General features: G+C 37.2%; 1 protein-coding gene across 1 annotated transcript in view; it reads left to right on the forward strand.

The window, feature by feature from the left end:
• Positions 1–3746, forward strand: part of mkxa (mohawk homeobox a) — a 48642-nt gene extending 44896 nt beyond the window's left edge. The window contains exon 7 of the mRNA XM_056469899.1: positions 3216–3746. Coding sequence (XP_056325874.1) covers positions 3216–3411 — 196 coding nt within the window. The 3' untranslated portion in view covers positions 3412–3746. The remainder of the gene's footprint in view (positions 1–3215) is intronic.
• The last annotated feature ends 15300 nt before the right edge of the window (positions 3747–19046 follow it).

The raw sequence follows: 19046 nt of genomic DNA on the forward strand, positions 1-19046 counted from the left end.
ATGCAAATAGATTCAAAAGTGTATATCCACCCTGCTGAAAAATCCAGCTTAAATCAGCCTAGACTGGTTGGCTGGTTTTAGCTGGTTGACCAGGCTGGTTTTACAGGGGTTTTGGCCATTTCCAAGCTGGTTTCCAGCCATTTCCAGCTTGGTCTAAGCTGGTCAGGCTGGAAAATGACCAGCTAAATCCAGCTAAAACCAGCTTGACCAGCCTGGTTTAAGCTGGACATAGTTGGTTTTGGTCATCTCCCAGCCTGACCAGCTAAGACCAGGCTGGAAATGGCTGGAAATCAGCCTGAAAATGGCCAAAACCCCTCTAAAACCAGCCTGGTCAACCAGCTAAAACCAGCCAACCAGCCTAGGCTAGTTTAAGCTGTTTTTTTCAGTAGGGCAATAAACAAATAAAGAAATAAACATACTGTGCTATGTAGAACAAAAAAAGAAATGAGCCAACTACTGAGGAAATATAGCTGCTATTTAAAGTAAACTGAATTTAAATTAACTGTGTGAAATCTGCCTTTGTAAGCATGTGTTACAAATAACCCCCTGTCTGTTACAACTTGCCCCACAGGTGGGGTAAATAGAAACATTTTTACTCCTGGCACTTTTGGCAATATTGCACAGAAACCATAGGTCCGGCGATCATAATTCCAGTGCTCATTTGTAGGAGAGGCTTGTGTGTTGTTGGTAAAAAACAAATGGTTTGTCTAACCTTATTACTTTGTTCATTATTTGACCAAAACCAAAAAGTGTCACTTTGTGCCCTGCTCTCCCCTATTCCATGCTTGTATTATACTATCAACTGGGTGTTCAAATAACTTACTTTGGTGAACTGATGTGGTTTCTTTTCACAGAATGAGGAGTAAATAACTTTTATAGCATCCTAAACAGTGATAAAGACTACAGTGCATTACATTAGCTAGCATTGCTAATTTGTCATATGCCTTAAACTCACTGTCAAAAGCAATTAGCTGCTGTACTTAAAAACGAGTAAACCCATTGCCTTAACTGTAACACATTGACTTTAAAGAAGTGAGTAAAGCCGAGCTGTTAAAGGAACACTCCTCTTTTTTTGAAAATAGGTTAACTCTAAAGTTGAGTTTTATCATTTTTGAATACTTTAAGCTGATCTCCAGCTTTGGCCGGATCACTTTTAGCTTAGCATAAATCATTGACTTGGATTAGGCCATTACCATCTCGCTCAAAATAGGTTTTGCTAATTTTTCTACTTTTCTGTAGTACATCATGTACTAAGACTGACCGAAATTAAAAAAAGTTGCTATTTGTAGGCTGATTTGACTTATAGTATGTTAGTGAGAGGGTGGCTCAGTGGTTAGCACTGTCACCTCACAGTAAGATTATCGCTTGCCGAGCCCCAGCTGGCATTTCTGTGTGGAGTTTGCATCTTCTCCTTGTGTTGGTTTCCTCCGGGTGCTCCGGTTTCCCCCACAGCCCAAAGACACGCAGGTATAGGTAAATTGAATAAACTAAATTGGCTGTAATGAATTGTGTGTGAATGTGAGAGTGTATTGGTATTTCCAGTACTAGATTGCGGGTGGAAGGGCATCCGCTGCGTAAAACAAATGCTGGAATAGTTGGTGGTTCATTCTGCTGTGGCGACCCCTGATAAATCAGGGACTAAGGCAAAGAAAAATGAATGAATGCTAGAGAGAGCCATATCTTTGATATGTCTAAGAACTGTACTGTCATTCCAGTGTAATAATCATAATAAATTTGCTATCGTATAACAGTTGCATCAGGCGCAATGATATTATGTAGCGTTGTTACCTAGTTAGCTAATTGGGGAATATCAAGCACTGAATAACATTGTTGTGCCTGCTGCAGCCATAGTAGAGCAGCAATATTTCTTGATTATTATGCCATAATGAGAGTATAGTTCCTAGCCATCATATCGACTTTTCAATTTCAGTCAGTCTTAGTACACTATGAAACTATAGAAGAGTCAAGCTTTAAATAGGCAAATTATCAAAACTCTTACTTGGATATTTGAGTGAGATGCTAATGTTCTGATTTGATTCAATGATTAATGCTAAACTAATGCTAAACAGCTTAAAGTGGCTGCATGGTGGTGCAGTGGGTAGCACGTTCGCCTCACAGCAAGAAGGTCGTTGGTTCGAGTCTCGGCTGGGTCAGTTGGCATTTCTGTGTGGTGTTGGCCTGGGTTTCCTCTGGGTGCTCCGGTTTCCCCCACAAGTCCAAAAACATGTGGTATAGGTGAATTGGGTAGGCTAAATTGTCCGTAGTGAATGGTATGTGCGTAAATGAGTGTGTATGGATGTTTCCCAGTGATTGATTGCCGCTGGAAGGGCATCCGCTGCGTAAAACTTGCTGGATAAGTTGGCGGTTCATTCCGCTGTGGTGAGCCAACATTAATAAAGGAACTAAGCCAAAAAGAAAATGAATCAATAAGCTAAAAGTGCTGGAGATCCACTGAATGGATTCAAAAATGGTAAAACACAACTCTGTAACACTAGGTAACTTGTAAAATGATGAATAACGTTAAGTTGACTGTTCTTTTAAAGGGCACCTATGATGAAAATCATCTTTTGTAAGCTGTTCGGACAGATCTGTGTGTAGGTATAGCGTGTCCACAGTCATAGTGGAGTGATATAAAGACAGCAAGTCTCTTTTTTATATTTCCTGCTGCGTCAGATAATCAGCACAGTGACAGACATTAAGTAGATTAAATAATCTGAGCTGAAACTTTACTAACACATTCCGGAGACACAAAAGACTTCTCTTAAATCTTGAAAATAAGGTAAAATAGGTGCCCTTTAAGCTGGCTTAATTTTACAATTATGCACATTTCATTTGTTTAATTTGAAGGCCACCTGTTTACACGCTTCAAGTGAAGTCAAGTAATGCTTTAAAAGCAATAAGTTTACTAACTTTAAATAAATTCAACTCACTGCTTTTTACAGTGCACAGTTCACAGAACAAAAGTCAGAATTTCAAGATAACCTTGGAAATAAATAAAATGGCACATCATATGAACTCAAAAATCCTACAGTATGAACTCAAACTTTCAGAGTTTAAGCAGAATTTGCTCATCTTGGAACTGCGGTTAAAAATAAATTCACTTTATAAACTCTAAGCACATGCTTTCTCATTAGTCTAGTCAAGGTATGCTTAAATGTTTAGCTTGTAAAAAGCTGTCAGTTTGTTTCAGTAACAAGCGTTCGATATGTCAACAGGAGTGTGCAGAAGGAGAAGGGACAGAGGAAAGATGAGACGTACTGGAGGGAGATCAACGCTGCCATGGCTCTCACTAACCTGGCTCAGCCTAAAGACACGGCCACCGCCGCCACCACCACCAGCTGCATCATCCAGAAATCCTCACACATAGCTGAGATCAAGACTGTTAAAGTGCCTCTCCTCCACAAATACTAACGCGCACGCACACACAGACAGACAGAAGACCCCGCTCCTCTACTTTTGGAATATTCTACATTACTTTGTGGTACTGATTTGTTATAATAAGTACAATGAAGTGCCGTGAAATGCAGCACTCGTTCAGTTCACCAATTTGTGCATTTCCTTTTCCCCTTTTGGATAAGTGTTGACGAAACAGCAGTATTTCTGAACGAGACACTTTTGCAATGTTAACTTATTTTGATATTAATCAGAAATTTGTATTGTATCGCACCAAAGTGCCTTGCGTCTCGATGGAGAGATGATTGAGAATGTACAGTTGGATGAAATGACAAAGGAGTGTGTGTGTGTGTGTACGTTATACACTCTTCTCTCACAACCGATGACCTTCGGATCCAATCATCGTCGTCCACCTAAGGCCATTTGTGCTTGTTTTGTCTTAATATCTCCTGTGGCTGTGACTACAACAATGTTTTGTCTCCAAAATTGGAAAACTTCAACCGTCACCTGCCAACAATAGCCGTGAGCTGAGAGATAAGTTCAAACTCTGCTTCCTCTCGTGCGCCCACGTTTCTCAGACACACAGTGAGAAAGATAGAAACAGACTTCAAGGTTTTTTTTCTGTATCTGTTTTGAGACGAGGACTGGGACCCAAAGGGATATTTATGAAGTTGTTATCACTGCTTGAAAGCCAACGCGTTGCCATCTTTTTTTCAGAACAAGGTACTTCAATGGAAGCAGAAAATAATTTAGCCAGTCATGTTTTATCCCCTTTTTCTCTCTCAGCTGGACAGAATTATTCTCAAATTGCTGTTTACAAGAAGTACAAAAGATACTTCCATGTTAAAATACACACACACACACACACACACACACACAGAGAGAGAGAGAGAAAGAGCGTAGCAGTATTACCACATCTCGGATTGAGTGAGCAATCTCATTTTGTTTGTTCTGCGGTTTTTGCATTTGGTTGTGTTGAAGAAATGGAAAGAAACCATGTTGGATTCAGTGTTATTTACAGTAGAGTCGAGTTTTACACCATTTACAGAATTAAAAGAGCAATTTTGAGTGTCGTAATAAGCAAGTATGTTTACTTCTTTTTAAAGGAAAGGCCAAAGAGACTTTTTGAAAAAGCAGTATGCACTTATCTGACTGCACCCAACCCCGATTTTAATATCAGTTAGCACTATGTCCCTGTTTTTCTGCTCAGCAGAGCACTGTAGCACATTTTATTTGGTAAATTTCCTATTAAAAATGGGGAAATGTATGATCTGATCTGCTTTGGAAATCTCCTTCCCCTTTGTTTTCCCCCTTGAATCACATGTGAATGTCTTTTGGCCTTTACGGTGAATTAAGAGATGAGAAAGTAACTCGAGTTTCACTAAAGTTGTTCAAAAGAACGCTGACAGACAAAGGTATTTTGTGCACACTTTAGAACATTTGAAACGATTAAAGACTGTAAAAAGAAACGTGTAATAATAGTCTGTTTTTAATTTGTTAAGTTATATTCTTTTTTCATTGTAGAGACTGGATGTTTATCCAATGAAGGAATGCATAATATCTCATTTATTCTCTAATTTTCTTTTAATGTTCAGTTTTTACGTCAGGAACCTTGTTTACTTCAACGGAACGTTAAATAAAACATTTTGATGATATGATGTTGCTGTGCATTTCATCATTATTAAAGTTTAAAGCTCTGCAGAATCCTTTCAAAATCTTTCTGATCGGTGATATAACTGCTCACATTTCAACACGGGGTCTCCATTTGAGACTTTCTTTTTTATGAATAAACATGATCTACTTGTGAGATTTAAATAAATAAGTTCCAAACAGAAATGTTTAAGCGCTGAATAATTCACACAGCATTGAGGCAGACGAATGAAATTTGGTTAATTTGTCTCTGCGGTTTGACCCGAGTTCAAATGACAAGCTTCTTTTTTTTTTCCTCCTTTTGGTTTTTAGCTTTTGCATCTTTTTTGTAAGCGGTCCTGCTAACTTTGCCAAAGGGAGAGACCTTGTTTGCCTTCACGCTGGTTTCAGCCCAGTAAATACAAAGACACCGCACAGCACAAACAGAGCTGGAAATGGATGATGAGAACGGAGGTCTGTGTGATCTAGTCTTTCCTTAAGGGTTTAATCCTGAACAAATGCTGGGAATGGGCATGTAGCGTTGACTGTGGTGTTTACTGTGTAGAGCACAGTGTCGTGAAGCTGCGTTCTTCATTTAGCTGAACAAATAATCAGTCACGCCTCTGCTGTATTAAATGTACATTTGCACGACAATGATCAACTAAAAAGCTTCATTTTTTATTCGTGTTTTTGAAATGTTTTGCATTTTTTTATTCACAAAGATCCATTAAAAAAAACAGGATTCTGCATGCCAATACACTAGATGGCAATGTCACTTTAAAAAAAAGAAATAAATAAATTGGTTATGGTTGTCGAATACCTGCACATGCCTTTTATGTAATTTGGCTGTTCACTTGGGAGTTCCTGTTTGCGAAACTGTTGTACGTCGCTGCGAATAGAGGCAGGATAAAACAATATGATTACACATTTATAAAAGCAAGCGATTGCTGCATATTTTAAACTTCTGTACAGATTGGTCACGTTTTGATCTTTTATTGGTCTCACGCAATCATGTGATGCGATTTGGCAGGTCAGAGTTCACCAAGCTTGAACTTTCGAATCCAGCGAAATGCGAAACTCAACGCACAAGCTTGCGTTTCCGGTCTGCTGCATTCACATGTGTATGAATGGAAGTCTATGGGGTTTAACACCATAATGATGAGCTGAAGGCTTCAAAATGTGTTTTAAAGAGAACCACAGTGGTCCCTTGAAATAACCCGCGATAGGCGAAATCAGCGAAGCAGTCAGCTTTTTTTTTGGAAAAAGTCGGATGTTTTCAGATGGTATTATAGATGTTTGCATTTTCACACTTTTCTCACTTGTTTAAACACTGTCAAACTTTCGTAGAAAAGAAGTCCAGTAATATAGAATGAAACCAAAGATCCAAACCTGTTGTCAGGCGCAAACATTCATCGCTATCAGCAAAAGCGGGAAATGCCGGCATCCAGTGTAATCTTTTTTTTCCTGCATCTTTTTCCTGATCCACAAGGCAAAAGCAGACTCCATCTTTAAGGGGGTCACACAGAGGATGTGCCAGGTACATGACAGTTGGAAGTAACACATATAGAATACACATTCGCATGCTATTTAAAATGAAATCATTCATATGGCATGGCAGAATAATATGAACAGTGTACTGAGTCGACTGCTAACTTGTGGCACCGTTGTGTGTACCTATGTTTACAATTCTAAAATGCATGGCACTTTGTGCATCTGGTGCGTCAACCCTTCACGATGGTCTTGCTGCGGACAGTTACAGCCCTTTTTCCATCCTTGTTGGAACTCACACTGCTAGTGATCGAAGATTTATGTTAATTTGGCAAGCTGAACGCATTCTGTACTGTACAGGAGACGCGGATTGATTGACAACAGTCTACAGCCAATCAGGACGCAAAACACAATGGACTGTAAAAAAAACTAAATAGAATAAAAGCATGTCAAATTGCACTAAAATAACTGTGAAACAGTGAAGCCACGAAAGAGAGGAAACACTATTAAAAAATAAATAAATAAATACTATACTGTCTGTGTAAACTACAGAACATGAATTTGCAACACATGCTCATTGGTAATGCCCACATTATTGTGTAAAACGGACTTCAACCTACATTAATGTTTCTAGGTAAAATGAACACTACAGGGCGGTGTGTCAACAACAACCTTTAGTTCCTTTTCACACATGTAATCACAGAGATATACACTGAAGAAGAATAAAGGATTATTTTCAAGCAGGTTTTTGTACATCGAATAAATACCACAAAACAACTTAACACCATCTATGATTTGTAATCAATTACATCTAGTGATCCAGTTTGATCTCACAAGGAAATGTATCTATTTTACATATAATCAGAAAAGTGGCTAATTAGTATGGATTCATATTATTTCATTTGTATGAAAATGTTCGATTGATAAAGGGAGGTGTACCGCCAAACCCCATCTCTAACCCTACCTGTCACTGGCACATGAGAAAAGTGTATTAAAATGTACAAATATTTCATTAATTCACTCATTTTCTTTTCAGCTTATTCCCTTTATTAATCAGGGGTCACCACAGTGGTATGAACCACCAACTTTTCCAGCATATGTTTTACACAGCGGATGCCCTTCCATCTGCAACCCAGCACTAGGAATCATTCATACACACAAACTCATACACTATGGCCAATTTAGTTTATTCAATCCACCTACCGCATGTATACGAAACAGGAGCACCTCCACAAAGAAATGCCAACTGACCCAGGCGAGGCTCGAACCAGCGACCTTCTTGTTGTAAGGTGACAGCGCTACCCACTGCGCCACCGTGCAGCATGTACAAATAAGATTGTACTAATTATACAAATTAGCCATTAAATAAAATGTACAAACTGCTGTGCGATTGCATTGGGCGATACGTACAACAAGCCCCGTCTTCTCATGGACATGGACAAGCAGGATATATTTCTGAAATGTACAACAAAACGTAACCTGAGTAACATATTTCAGATTTGCAAACATGTAGACAGCGCCCTCTGGTGGATTTGTGATTAGAAATGTGCAACGAAATATTCCTGGAGGAATGTACTTTATATTTTGCAAAAACGTTTCTAGTTCGCCTGGACTGATATTTTGACATACATAAACAAGAAGTTAGGTCTTCCGTATTTAGGCACACGTCTTTTCGTAATATTTTTATTGTAGTCTCGTTAAAATGTTTAATGCGAATGATTTTCAACTAAGGCTTCACTTCAGTGTTTCTGAACAAATCTTTTCACAAATGATTCAGTAACAAAAACATTTTAAACAGCTCCTTGCTGCCACCTACTGGCTCATTGATGTAATTAATAAATTTTTATTTTAATAAAAAAGGAGCAAATTTTTTATTATATCACAATATCTCAATTATAAACTGCTTCCCCAGTGTTTATGTGATCAATTGAATATCGTTAACGTAAATAAAGAAATTGTGTGCCTGAAATGACCCAAAACTAAATGTTTCATAACTACATGTCATCTGCTCTCTCTCTCTCTCTGAGTCTCCATCAGATCTGCATGTTTGCTGGGATGGTACTGTACTTGGCAAAGTTTTAGTACACAAAGACTAATGGTTTTGATTTCATTAGGAATAAGACTGTGGGTCTTTGAACCAAAATTCTGATACCTTCATTATTAATCGTGTGATTCCACTGCAAGCAAAAGTCTCATTGAATACACTCTTACAAACACATACTACAGTATATACAGTGGCCCTGAAATATACTTCCACACATTTGCATAAAATAAAACAAAATAAAAATGAATACGTTGTACAACGTTTCACTGTCATTGATTTAGATTCAAGTTGTAGTTGACCAAGTAACTGACAAGCCAAACAAAATTAATAACCATGGCTCCTAACAAAACATTGAGGTCTTATTATGTGAGACTGCCAATCTGTGCCCAAAACTGAATGTTATTTACAGTAACATTATTACTTATATTCTACAGCCGGGATAAAAAAAGTACATATAAAAATGTATTCAAGTGCATACCCACCTACAAAGGTATGATTCCTGAGAAAAGCTCTACACCACTGCTCATAGGTCTTGAAAATGTCAACGCAAAATGCTAATTCATTCTCCAAACATTTTTTTGTGGCCACATCCAATGCTCACACACTAATATTAGCCTGTTTGCCAGATTATTTGATCTTTTCTATCCAATATGAGGAAATCTGAATTGGCCATATACCAACATTTATAAAAGTTTAGCTAATATATTTAAACATGTACATATTTACAGCAAAACTAACAGATAGAATCACTGGGCCTGAGCTGATGAAGATGCGTTTTACTTGCAGCACGTTTGAGCTATTATACAAATATAATAGGCTACTCATGGACGAAGAATTGATGAAGAATCACTTTCACATCATATCATAATTTGCACTATAAAGGGAACTAGTATAAATCAAGCACCTCTCTCTCTTTCTCTCTCTCTGTCCTGTTACAGTTTCTTTTCTCCTATTTCTCAGAGACTGGCAAAGACCAGCGCTCTGAGCTGAAATTTCCATCGAGGCCATTTGCTGAAATGTTTGAGCAGGTTTTGTGGATCTCACCCATTATCTAGCTAAACAGGTTGGGATGCTGAGCTGGCCAGTGTGTGACACACTCCAGACTCTCTCCACCCTTCTCATCACACACACAATCCAAGTTACTGTCGAAAGATACTTACACACACACACTCACACACTCTCAACAGGATAGTCTACAAAGAACATCCAAAGTCATCTGAACGATGGGGGCTTCAGGCAGATGAAGACATTTGAGACATGTTCCATATTGGAATAATTAGTTACCTTTCCAAGATGGTTCATTAATTATCAGCTGGCTGTATGGAGACACAGACGGAATGCTGAGTCCAGAATCTGAGCACTGATTAGTCACGGGATCAGACACTATCTGAACCCTAGAACCATTATAAGTGCAGTATTTTTATGTTTGACATTTTATGGCAAATATTTTAACAGGATAACTCACCCAAAACAAATATTTTTCCATTATTTACTCATCTTCTACTTCTTCCAAAGGTGTTTGAGTTTGAGTTGAATGCTGGATAAAAACAGCCACTGACCCCCATCGTATTTTTGGTTTCTACAACAGATGACAATGGCTGCTTTTTTTAACATTATAAGTTGGAAATATACGTTTTATAACTACCTGAGTGCGAGTAGATTTTCATTTTTGAATGATTTATTCCTTTAAGTGTAAATAAGGTTGATAAATAAGGTTGTGTAAATAGAGTTAATAAGGTTGAGGTGAATTGGAGAATAATACGGTGTATGAATTCATATCTGATCGGTTTGTTCTGATTTAATGATATATACAGCATAGGTATTCAAGATATACAAAACCAGTTCAATTAGGCATGGGACAGTTTTCAAGGTATACTGCTGTTTGGAAAAGTCAAGGTTTTAAAACCGCCAAAAGTTTCTGCTATACTGTTTCTAAGGTATGTGTGAGATTTTTTTTATTTACGATACTTTTTTTTTTTAGGAAAACAGTATCTCCAGTGGAACAGATCTCAAAAAAAGTTGTTTTAAATTGTAAAGAAATCAGTGTTTTTCAAACGAATGAGAACAACAGAAGTCAATGAGTTATTTTATTTGTTAAGCCTGACATGTTTACTGCTCCAAAATATTTTAAATGTTTCTCAGAATAAAATATATTGTGTTCAAAGGGGAAAAGTTTTTGCTTTTTACTCAGACATTTAAAAAGGACATTTTAGAGCAGTAATCATAATACCGTGAAACTGTGATATTTTTATCCAAGGTTATCAAACTTAATAATCTTATACCAGCCCGTGCCTAAGTGCAATTATAAACAGGTAAAATGCTAATTGTAACAGATATGACTTCTAAACAGAAGAGCCAATCACTAACTGCCCAACACTGTTGCATACTCATCCTCCAATACAGTATTCGACATCAGAGCTAGTGTGTCCCAAATTGAAGCATGTACCCTCAAAAAAATTATGTTTGCTGTTCGTTCCAACCACCTATTTTAAATGAGCTGAAACAACAAAATTCTTGACTTTTTTGAGGGGTACAACTTAATTATGTTCAATCCACTTAAATGTCTAAAACAAACAAGTTAACTTAACTCTTTCATGTTGTCCCAACACAATTTGATTGTGTGGAACCCAGCAGGGTATTTTACAGTGTATGCTGAGAGGAGTTAGGGCTGCACAATAAAAAGCAAAAGTATCATTATCATGTTAATAAGATATGCAATATATGTATTGCAGACATGGGATAAATTATATTTATTTAATGCACTGGTTGTTTATTTAAATGTGATCAATCAGATTGGCCCTTATTATCTTTATTGACACCTCCAGTAGCTGCTGTTCTGCTATTGGCTGGAGTGACCCAAATGTGAAACCAGAACTAAAAATAAAGTCGACTGGAGAGAGGAAAATGACAACAGCCAATCAGAATCAGAATATCCTGCCTGATCTCACGAGGAAACGTAACTATGTTACGTTTTGTCAGTTTAGTGGCTAAACTGCTTGAATTCATACAAGTTCAGTCGTACAAAAATTTACTATTTTAAAAAAAGGGGAGAGGCACTCAACCCTGCCCCTAAACCCGACTGTCATTGGGGGATGAGCAAATCATACTAAATTGTACAAATGAGATACGAGTACAAATTCATACTAATTATATGCCACTATATCAAAAAGTTACACATTGCCCTGAAATTGTGTTGAAATGTCTGCTGAGCTCTTTATTCATTCGTAGCGTTTGAAAGACTAAATATTTGACATAACTATTAAATATTGAAGTTTTTAAGTCTAAATTAAAATGAATCACATCAGAAAAATATATATTTTTTCTGTTTATTTTAATATTGTTACATAAATGATTAAAAAATTGCATATTTTTGTAGGGAAATATTATATTCTTACAAATATTGTTATGGCCATACTGAGCCACAGTATCGCATATTTTCCCAGTGTTGTGCAGGTCTAATTCAAGTGACTCAGAAATGATCTGATATTATTTGCACACTCAGTGGCTAATACTGCCCACAACAGCCTTCCTGTAATAATAGAGCATGGAATTATTAAACACCTTGGTGTGTGTTTGGTTCCTATGAGGAAAGAGCTGATTAAATGTGTGCAATTTAAATTGCTTTAGATAAAAGCATCAGCCAAATGCTTTGCATGAATGGCCATCAAATGGCAGATGAGTATGCTTCTTCATCTCTAGCATGACAAGAAATGACTTATTAAAATAATGTGGAGGATGATATATTCAATGAGATGTTTCTGATTTAGAAGCATGACTGAAATAGCTGCCTGGTGGGTTTTTCAAAGATGGCCCCTGAGTGAAGGACTTGAAATAAAAGACACTTTGTTCATTCATTGTTTTGAAGTGACAGCTTCAGTTCAGTTTTCATGTGATTACACAAATATTATAATGTTATAAATAACAAATATAAAAACAATGACTACACAGATGATTGAGATATTATTATTGAACATTAAATTTAATAAAATTACAATAAATGCTCTGCATATTAATTTCTGAAGGGTAGCAACTGTACTGTAATGCTGTTTTTAAACTGAATTCCTCATGAACATTCCACATTCTTACCCACCTCAAACCTTTTAACTTTTCACTTTTCAGTTTGACAGACTCTTGGTCACGTAATTTGTCCTAAATTCTTCCTTCAATTTCTTTTATGCATGAATGGTGCAAAACTGACAGTATTAAAATGATCATTTGAGTCCCAGATAATTATTTAGATCTCCTGCATTATATTTCCCGATGGCTCGTTTTCTTTAAATCTTTTTCATCTGAGAGCAGAAGATGGCAGTTGCCATTGTTTTCCTGTAGTTTTATTATTCTTCCAGAATCACAGATGTTTCAAGGAATCTCAGTCGTTGCTTTATTCTGGCTAAAATGTTAACTTGAGGTGCTCCAAACATTTCCGGTCTTTAATTTATACTGCAAACCTCCAAGAAAGGACCAGAAATGTTAACAGAAAATCAGTGGTTTCAAAGCCGTGTTATTAAACCACAAATGCACAATATTCTGCGCATGTGTAGACATATAACAGAGATGTTTCATGGAAAAGGAGATTAATCAGAGACATTGCTGGAATTTCCACTTGCACCAAAATGTGTTGTGGCCCAAAAAAGGAGATCTTGTTTTAACAGTGTTAAAACACTGAAAGACACAGATAACTAATACTTTGTTTCAAGTTCTTCTTAAAATGTTATTTGTTTGTTGATGAACTGATTCATTTCTAAGTGAACTATTAAAAAGAGTGGCTTTTCAACTAATTAAGAAAATAGTAAAAATAAAAGACAGCAACCTGACTTTTTGTCCTGCTAATGTCCAGCCATGGTAAGTGTATCAGCCTAATTATGTTAGCCGATATTAAACAAATATCGAAGATTATGCCTTTATATTTTGTCTATATATCCAGAACATAAATTAATATTATTATGATTATACAGGAAATGTCAAAAAAAAAAAAAAAATTAAATAGAGAAAATAGCAAGCTAAGTTGGTTTCCTAGATTTTAAATTCATTTAATTGATGACACAACAACAATAATAATAATCATAAAATAATAATAATAATATTAAACTTGAAAGGTTGTCAATGAAAGGTTGTCATAACCCAATACTGGGTCAAATATTGACAAAGCCAACCATAATTAAATTTAAATTTCATTGTAAAAATTATCCAAAGTTGGTATTGTTCATATTTGACCCAATGTTAGGTTATTTAAAAAACGTGATTTAAGTGACTTTGAATGTGGCATGGTTGTTGGTGAAAGACATGCTAGTCTGAGTATTTCAGAAACTGCTGATTTACTGGTATTTTCACGCACAACCATCTCTAGGGTTTACAGAGAATTGTCTGAAAAAGAGAAAATATCCAGTGAGTGGCAGTTCTGTTGGTGCAAATGCCTTGTTGAGGTCAGAGGAGAATGGCAGACTGGTTCAAGCTGATAGAAAGACAACAGTAACTCAAATACCCACTTGTTACAACTGAGGTATGCAGAAGAGCATCTCTGAATGCACAACACGTCAAACCCTAAGGCAGATGGGCAACAGCAGCAGAAGACCACACCGGGTGCCACTCCTGTCAGCTAAGAACAGGAAACTGAGGCTACAATTCACACAGGCTCACCAAAACTGCACAATGGATGATTGAAAAAACGTTGTCTGGTCTGATGAGTCTCAATTTCTGCGGTGACATTTGGATGATGGGGTCAGAATTTGGTGTCAACAACATGAAAGCATGAATTCATCCTGCCTTGTATCAATAGTTTAGGCTGGTGGTGGTGGTGTAATGGTGTGGGGGATATTTTCTTGGCACACTTTGGGCCCATTAGTACCAATTGAGCATTGTGTCAACACCACAGCCTACCTGACTATTGTTGCTGACCTTGTCCATCCCTTTATGACCACAGTGTACCCATCTTGTGATGGCAACAGTACTTCCAGCAGGGTAACGCACCATGTCATAAAGCGTGAATCATCTCACACTGGTTTCTTGAACATGACAATGAGTTCACTGTACTCAAATGGCCTCCACAGTAACCAGATCTCAATCCAATAGAGAATATATTAGGGATGTGGTGGAACAGGAAATTCGTTTCATGGATGTGCAGCTGACAAATCTGCAGCAACTGTGTGATGCTATCATGTCAATATGGACCAAAATATCTGAAGAATATTTCCAGTATGCTGTTGAAATTATGCCACAAAGGATTAAGGCAGTTCTGAAAGCAAAAGGGGGTGCAAGCTAATAAGGTGTACCTAATAAAATGGCCGGTAAGTGTATATTCTCATTTTGCTCTAATTATGAATTATGTCAATATACAATTATATATATTTTGTTACTCAGAATTTAATCTTCAGTTTGCTATGAATCAAGTCAAAAAAGAAACAATCTGAGTTTGACTCTTCCACCATTGTCTGCTTTATTCTGAACTACTATTTTCTTCAATCAAGTGCACTCGCCGCAATACTGTACCCTAGTGTTTTGTTTAGAAGAACTGCCTTTCATCTCTGAATTGGACGAGCTGCTGCCAGGTCAGAAGTGCCATGCCACGCCACGCCACGACTGCTTATGACAGCAGAAACATATTACAAATCAGGAGCCTGAACCACACAGCACATAATGACAAGATCAAACATAAAAGACACGGAGAGCAGGGGGCCAAACCTCAGGGCCCATGTTTCTCTGTCTAATATTTCTAAAGCGAAAGTTAAATAAATTCCTCAGAAGAGCGGAGTGGAACCGCGTCAGTAGAGCAGATGGAAGGGATGGCAGATGCAGCTGGAATGTGGTTTGGCTGAGAAGGACAGCCAAAGAAAGAAGGAAAGAAAAGAAAGAAAGAAAGTAAGAAAGAAAGCAACATCCTCACATGCTCGAGCCGGTTAAACACTGTTAATCAAATGTGTGTTTGTGTGTGTGGCATGGAGTCAAACGAAAGAAAGCACTTCAAAAATGTAAAGGTAACAGCGGCGTCTCCACTTTGGATAAACCTACTGTTGTCAATAAACAAAGCGTCTAGACTCCAACTCAAAATATTGCTCTCCGGGTACGTTTCTGATGTATTCTAGACTATACAATGATAAATACACAGAAATCATATTAGATACCTATGTCTGCTCGCCAAACCTTTTCAGGCAGACAATATTTACAGCTAAACTGACAGTAACACATATTAGCGCATCGTATCAGGATGAAAAATTACAGACAAAAGTTTCCATCAGCCTCAGAGTCGTGGTGTTTTAAAGTTGACCTCTGAACGGGGCTTATGATTTACAAATCACCATGTGTAACACAAAAGCCCAGCTCACTTTGCTCTCGGTGTCTCCCTTTTTCGTTGCTGTTAGTTCAGCCATTTCTGTGTCTGTAAAATATCAGCAGTGAATGTTTCCCGTTCAGTATCTCTCACAGCTAATCTGAATCCTAATCATAGTAAAGTAAAACAGGGGACTCGGACTTTGATATCTCGCTACAGTACGTGTGCTGATATAACAGTCCAGAACTAAGACTTTTACTATTTGTTTCACTCCAGAATTTTTCCACAGATCATTCTGTAGATCAGTGGTGATGCTAAAACATTTAACATTAGTGGACTTAGCGTTGACCTTGTTGACTAATCTAAAAACTGAAGCACGTTATTTTACAGTTTAAAACTACCTTATTGGTTTTTGTGAAAAGAGAAAAAGGTAATAAATATGCCTAAACAGTCAGGCGGTGCAATTAATCAAGAGAAAAATCACAAATGTCATCAAGCAAAGCTGCGATTGCCATGAACATCTTGTCAGGGAAGCACGACTGTGTGATCAGGAGTAAATCTCAGACGAAGGCCAGAGGGTGCTCTTGTGCAGAGCAGAGCCTCAGAGGAAGAAAGCCAGAAAATCTTGTAAACATTAATAATAATCACACGACTATGAAATCATGTCACAGAAGGACTTGTTTCAAATGCTCAGCAAATTCTCTACATAGGTATTTTCAGGTATTGGTATAGGTGAGGAGCTGTCACCTGAGAGAATCTGGGAGTAGAGCCACTGCTCCTCCACAGCGAGAGAAGCCAGCTGAGGTGGCTCAAGCATCGGATGCCTCTTGGACACCTACTTATGGTGGTTTTCCAGGCTTGTCCCACCAGGAGGAGGCCTCAGGGTAGACCCAGGACACAATAAAGAGACTATGGCCCAATCCCAATTCTATTTTTTACCCATACCCCTTGGCCCTTGAAACGGAGTGTGAAGGGGAAGGGTACTTAATATGAGATCGACGATGGTGACTGCTGTAGTTATTCTAGTTGCGTTATTTGTGGGTATTCATCTTCAGGAAATCACTGAAGGCAACAATTTCATGTTATAATAACCATATAATGTGGCAATACGATTATAACTGTATTGTGTATTTACACCTTGGCCATATTCATTTATACAAAAACTACACTAACATTATACCAGACACTGTAAAAAGCTCATTGCCAGCCCCTAGACTTTTCTGACAGGGTATTCGAGTGTCATTGAGTATCAGATGTGAAAGTATGTTGTGGAACTGCTATACAAGAGTTATTATTATGAATTATACATGGCAAAATATTGCCTTTTTTATCATGTTTTAATCATTTTGGAATATCGCATAAAAATGTGCACATCAATTTTGAAAATAAGAATAAAAATATATATGTGCACAACTGTGTAAGATAAACTTTTAATTCAAGGGGAAAAATGTGCATAAACTACAATGAAAACGCATTTACCGAATACAGTGGTTTATGTGCATCAAAAAAAAGAGAGAAAAAAGGCACAATTAGATGGTATTATTGAACAAACCAGCAGACTGATCATATTGTACAACATCTGAAATGTAGTTTTGGTCAATCTTAAACCCCTAAGCCAAAGTCCATCGACAAAGTGGTTTGGTGTCATTATATCCCAGAAGTGTTAGAGTAGTCTCGCACCTCTCATCTTCTGAAAAAAAAAATGGCCACACTGACTTCTACGGCAACAAATTCCATTTTTATTTTTGATATTTGGCACCAGTTTTTGTGGAAGAAACTTTTTTTTTTCTCTTTGACTCATTGGATGGAAAAGGTGCTTTATTTGCAGATGTTTTATGTGAAATACATCTAAGTTTTGCTCATAAGTTTAATCGGCATATTTGGATGGAAATATACCTACTGAATAAATCTCTCAATCAATTAATACAAAAATGCTGAATCGTTTAAAAACAAAACATTTCAAATCATTTCTTTTTGATTGTGTCATTGAATTATTCACTCAAAAAAAAAACTCTTAAAAATATTTAATCAGGAAAACAAACAAAAAAAAAAAACAAACAAACTGTTGTTTGAGACTCCTAGCAGTTCATTACTCTTTTCCATGTTAAAACAAGTTTTTGTCCTAAGCATCAGCGTTCACCATCATTTCTATATTAGAAACGGTGTCTATTTTCTGCGATATTGCACCAAAACAACAGCATATTCTACTACTGAATGGCAATGATCACCTCAGGTACCGATTATGTGCTTTATTCATTGTTAAATGCTACTAACGTGAGACTGAATATCCAGCCTGATCTCACGAGAAAACGTAAGTATTTTACGTTTTGACAGTTTAGTGGCTAATTCAGTCGTACGAAATTGTACGATTTTAAAAAGGAGGCGTGGCACCTAACCCCACCCCTAAACCCAACCGTCATTGGCGGATGAGCAAATCGTACTAAATTGTACGAATTAGATTGTACGAATTCGTACGAATTAGCCCCTAAATCAAAATGTTACGAATTGCCGTGAGATTGTGTTGTTTCCAATATACGTGACATTTTTTGCCATACTACTGAAAGCAGAAGCAAATAGTTCACCTCAAAGTTTAAAAATGAAAGTCAGAACTGTGACTCAGTAACTCAGCCTATGTACTTTTAATAAAGTTACATATGTATTAATTTGATTGTAACTTACTGTACTATTTCATTGGCAGTGCAGTTGCTGATATTTAAATGAATGGCTCATATTTAAATGTTTCTGTCGTGTTACATCACGTTTGGAGTAGACACACACATTGCTTGTTGCTGGAATCTTGTCACATCACGTGTTGTTAGGACATGGTGTTAGCCTTTTTTTGCAAGAAAAATTGTGCAAAATCTAAAATTATTATTTGTTGTGTAAAACTTGCAATCACTCTGTTGGTCTGAATATGAGCATGTGGCTATGATTACCTCCAAATGACAGCTTTAATAATTGCCATACTTGCACATGCACTTACACTTAACGTGACATATTTTCTCTCAGGGAATCCACAATTACACAAGTAAACTTGGCAGGTCGTGTGGCATCATTTTGCCAATGGGTATTTTAGGACAGCTTCATAAATCCCAATGCTGACGGACACTTTCCACAGACAGGCCCCGGGCCCTTCATGTGCTGATTTGCTCCCTAACTCACGCATTTCTAAACATGTCTTTGAGTGTTTGTATTTTTGATATAACCCTCATGTCTGAATTTAAACTC

This window comes from Danio aesculapii, chromosome 12 (genome assembly GCF_903798145.1).
Source record: "Danio aesculapii chromosome 12, fDanAes4.1, whole genome shotgun sequence".
NCBI lineage: Eukaryota > Metazoa > Chordata > Actinopteri > Cypriniformes > Danionidae > Danio > Danio aesculapii.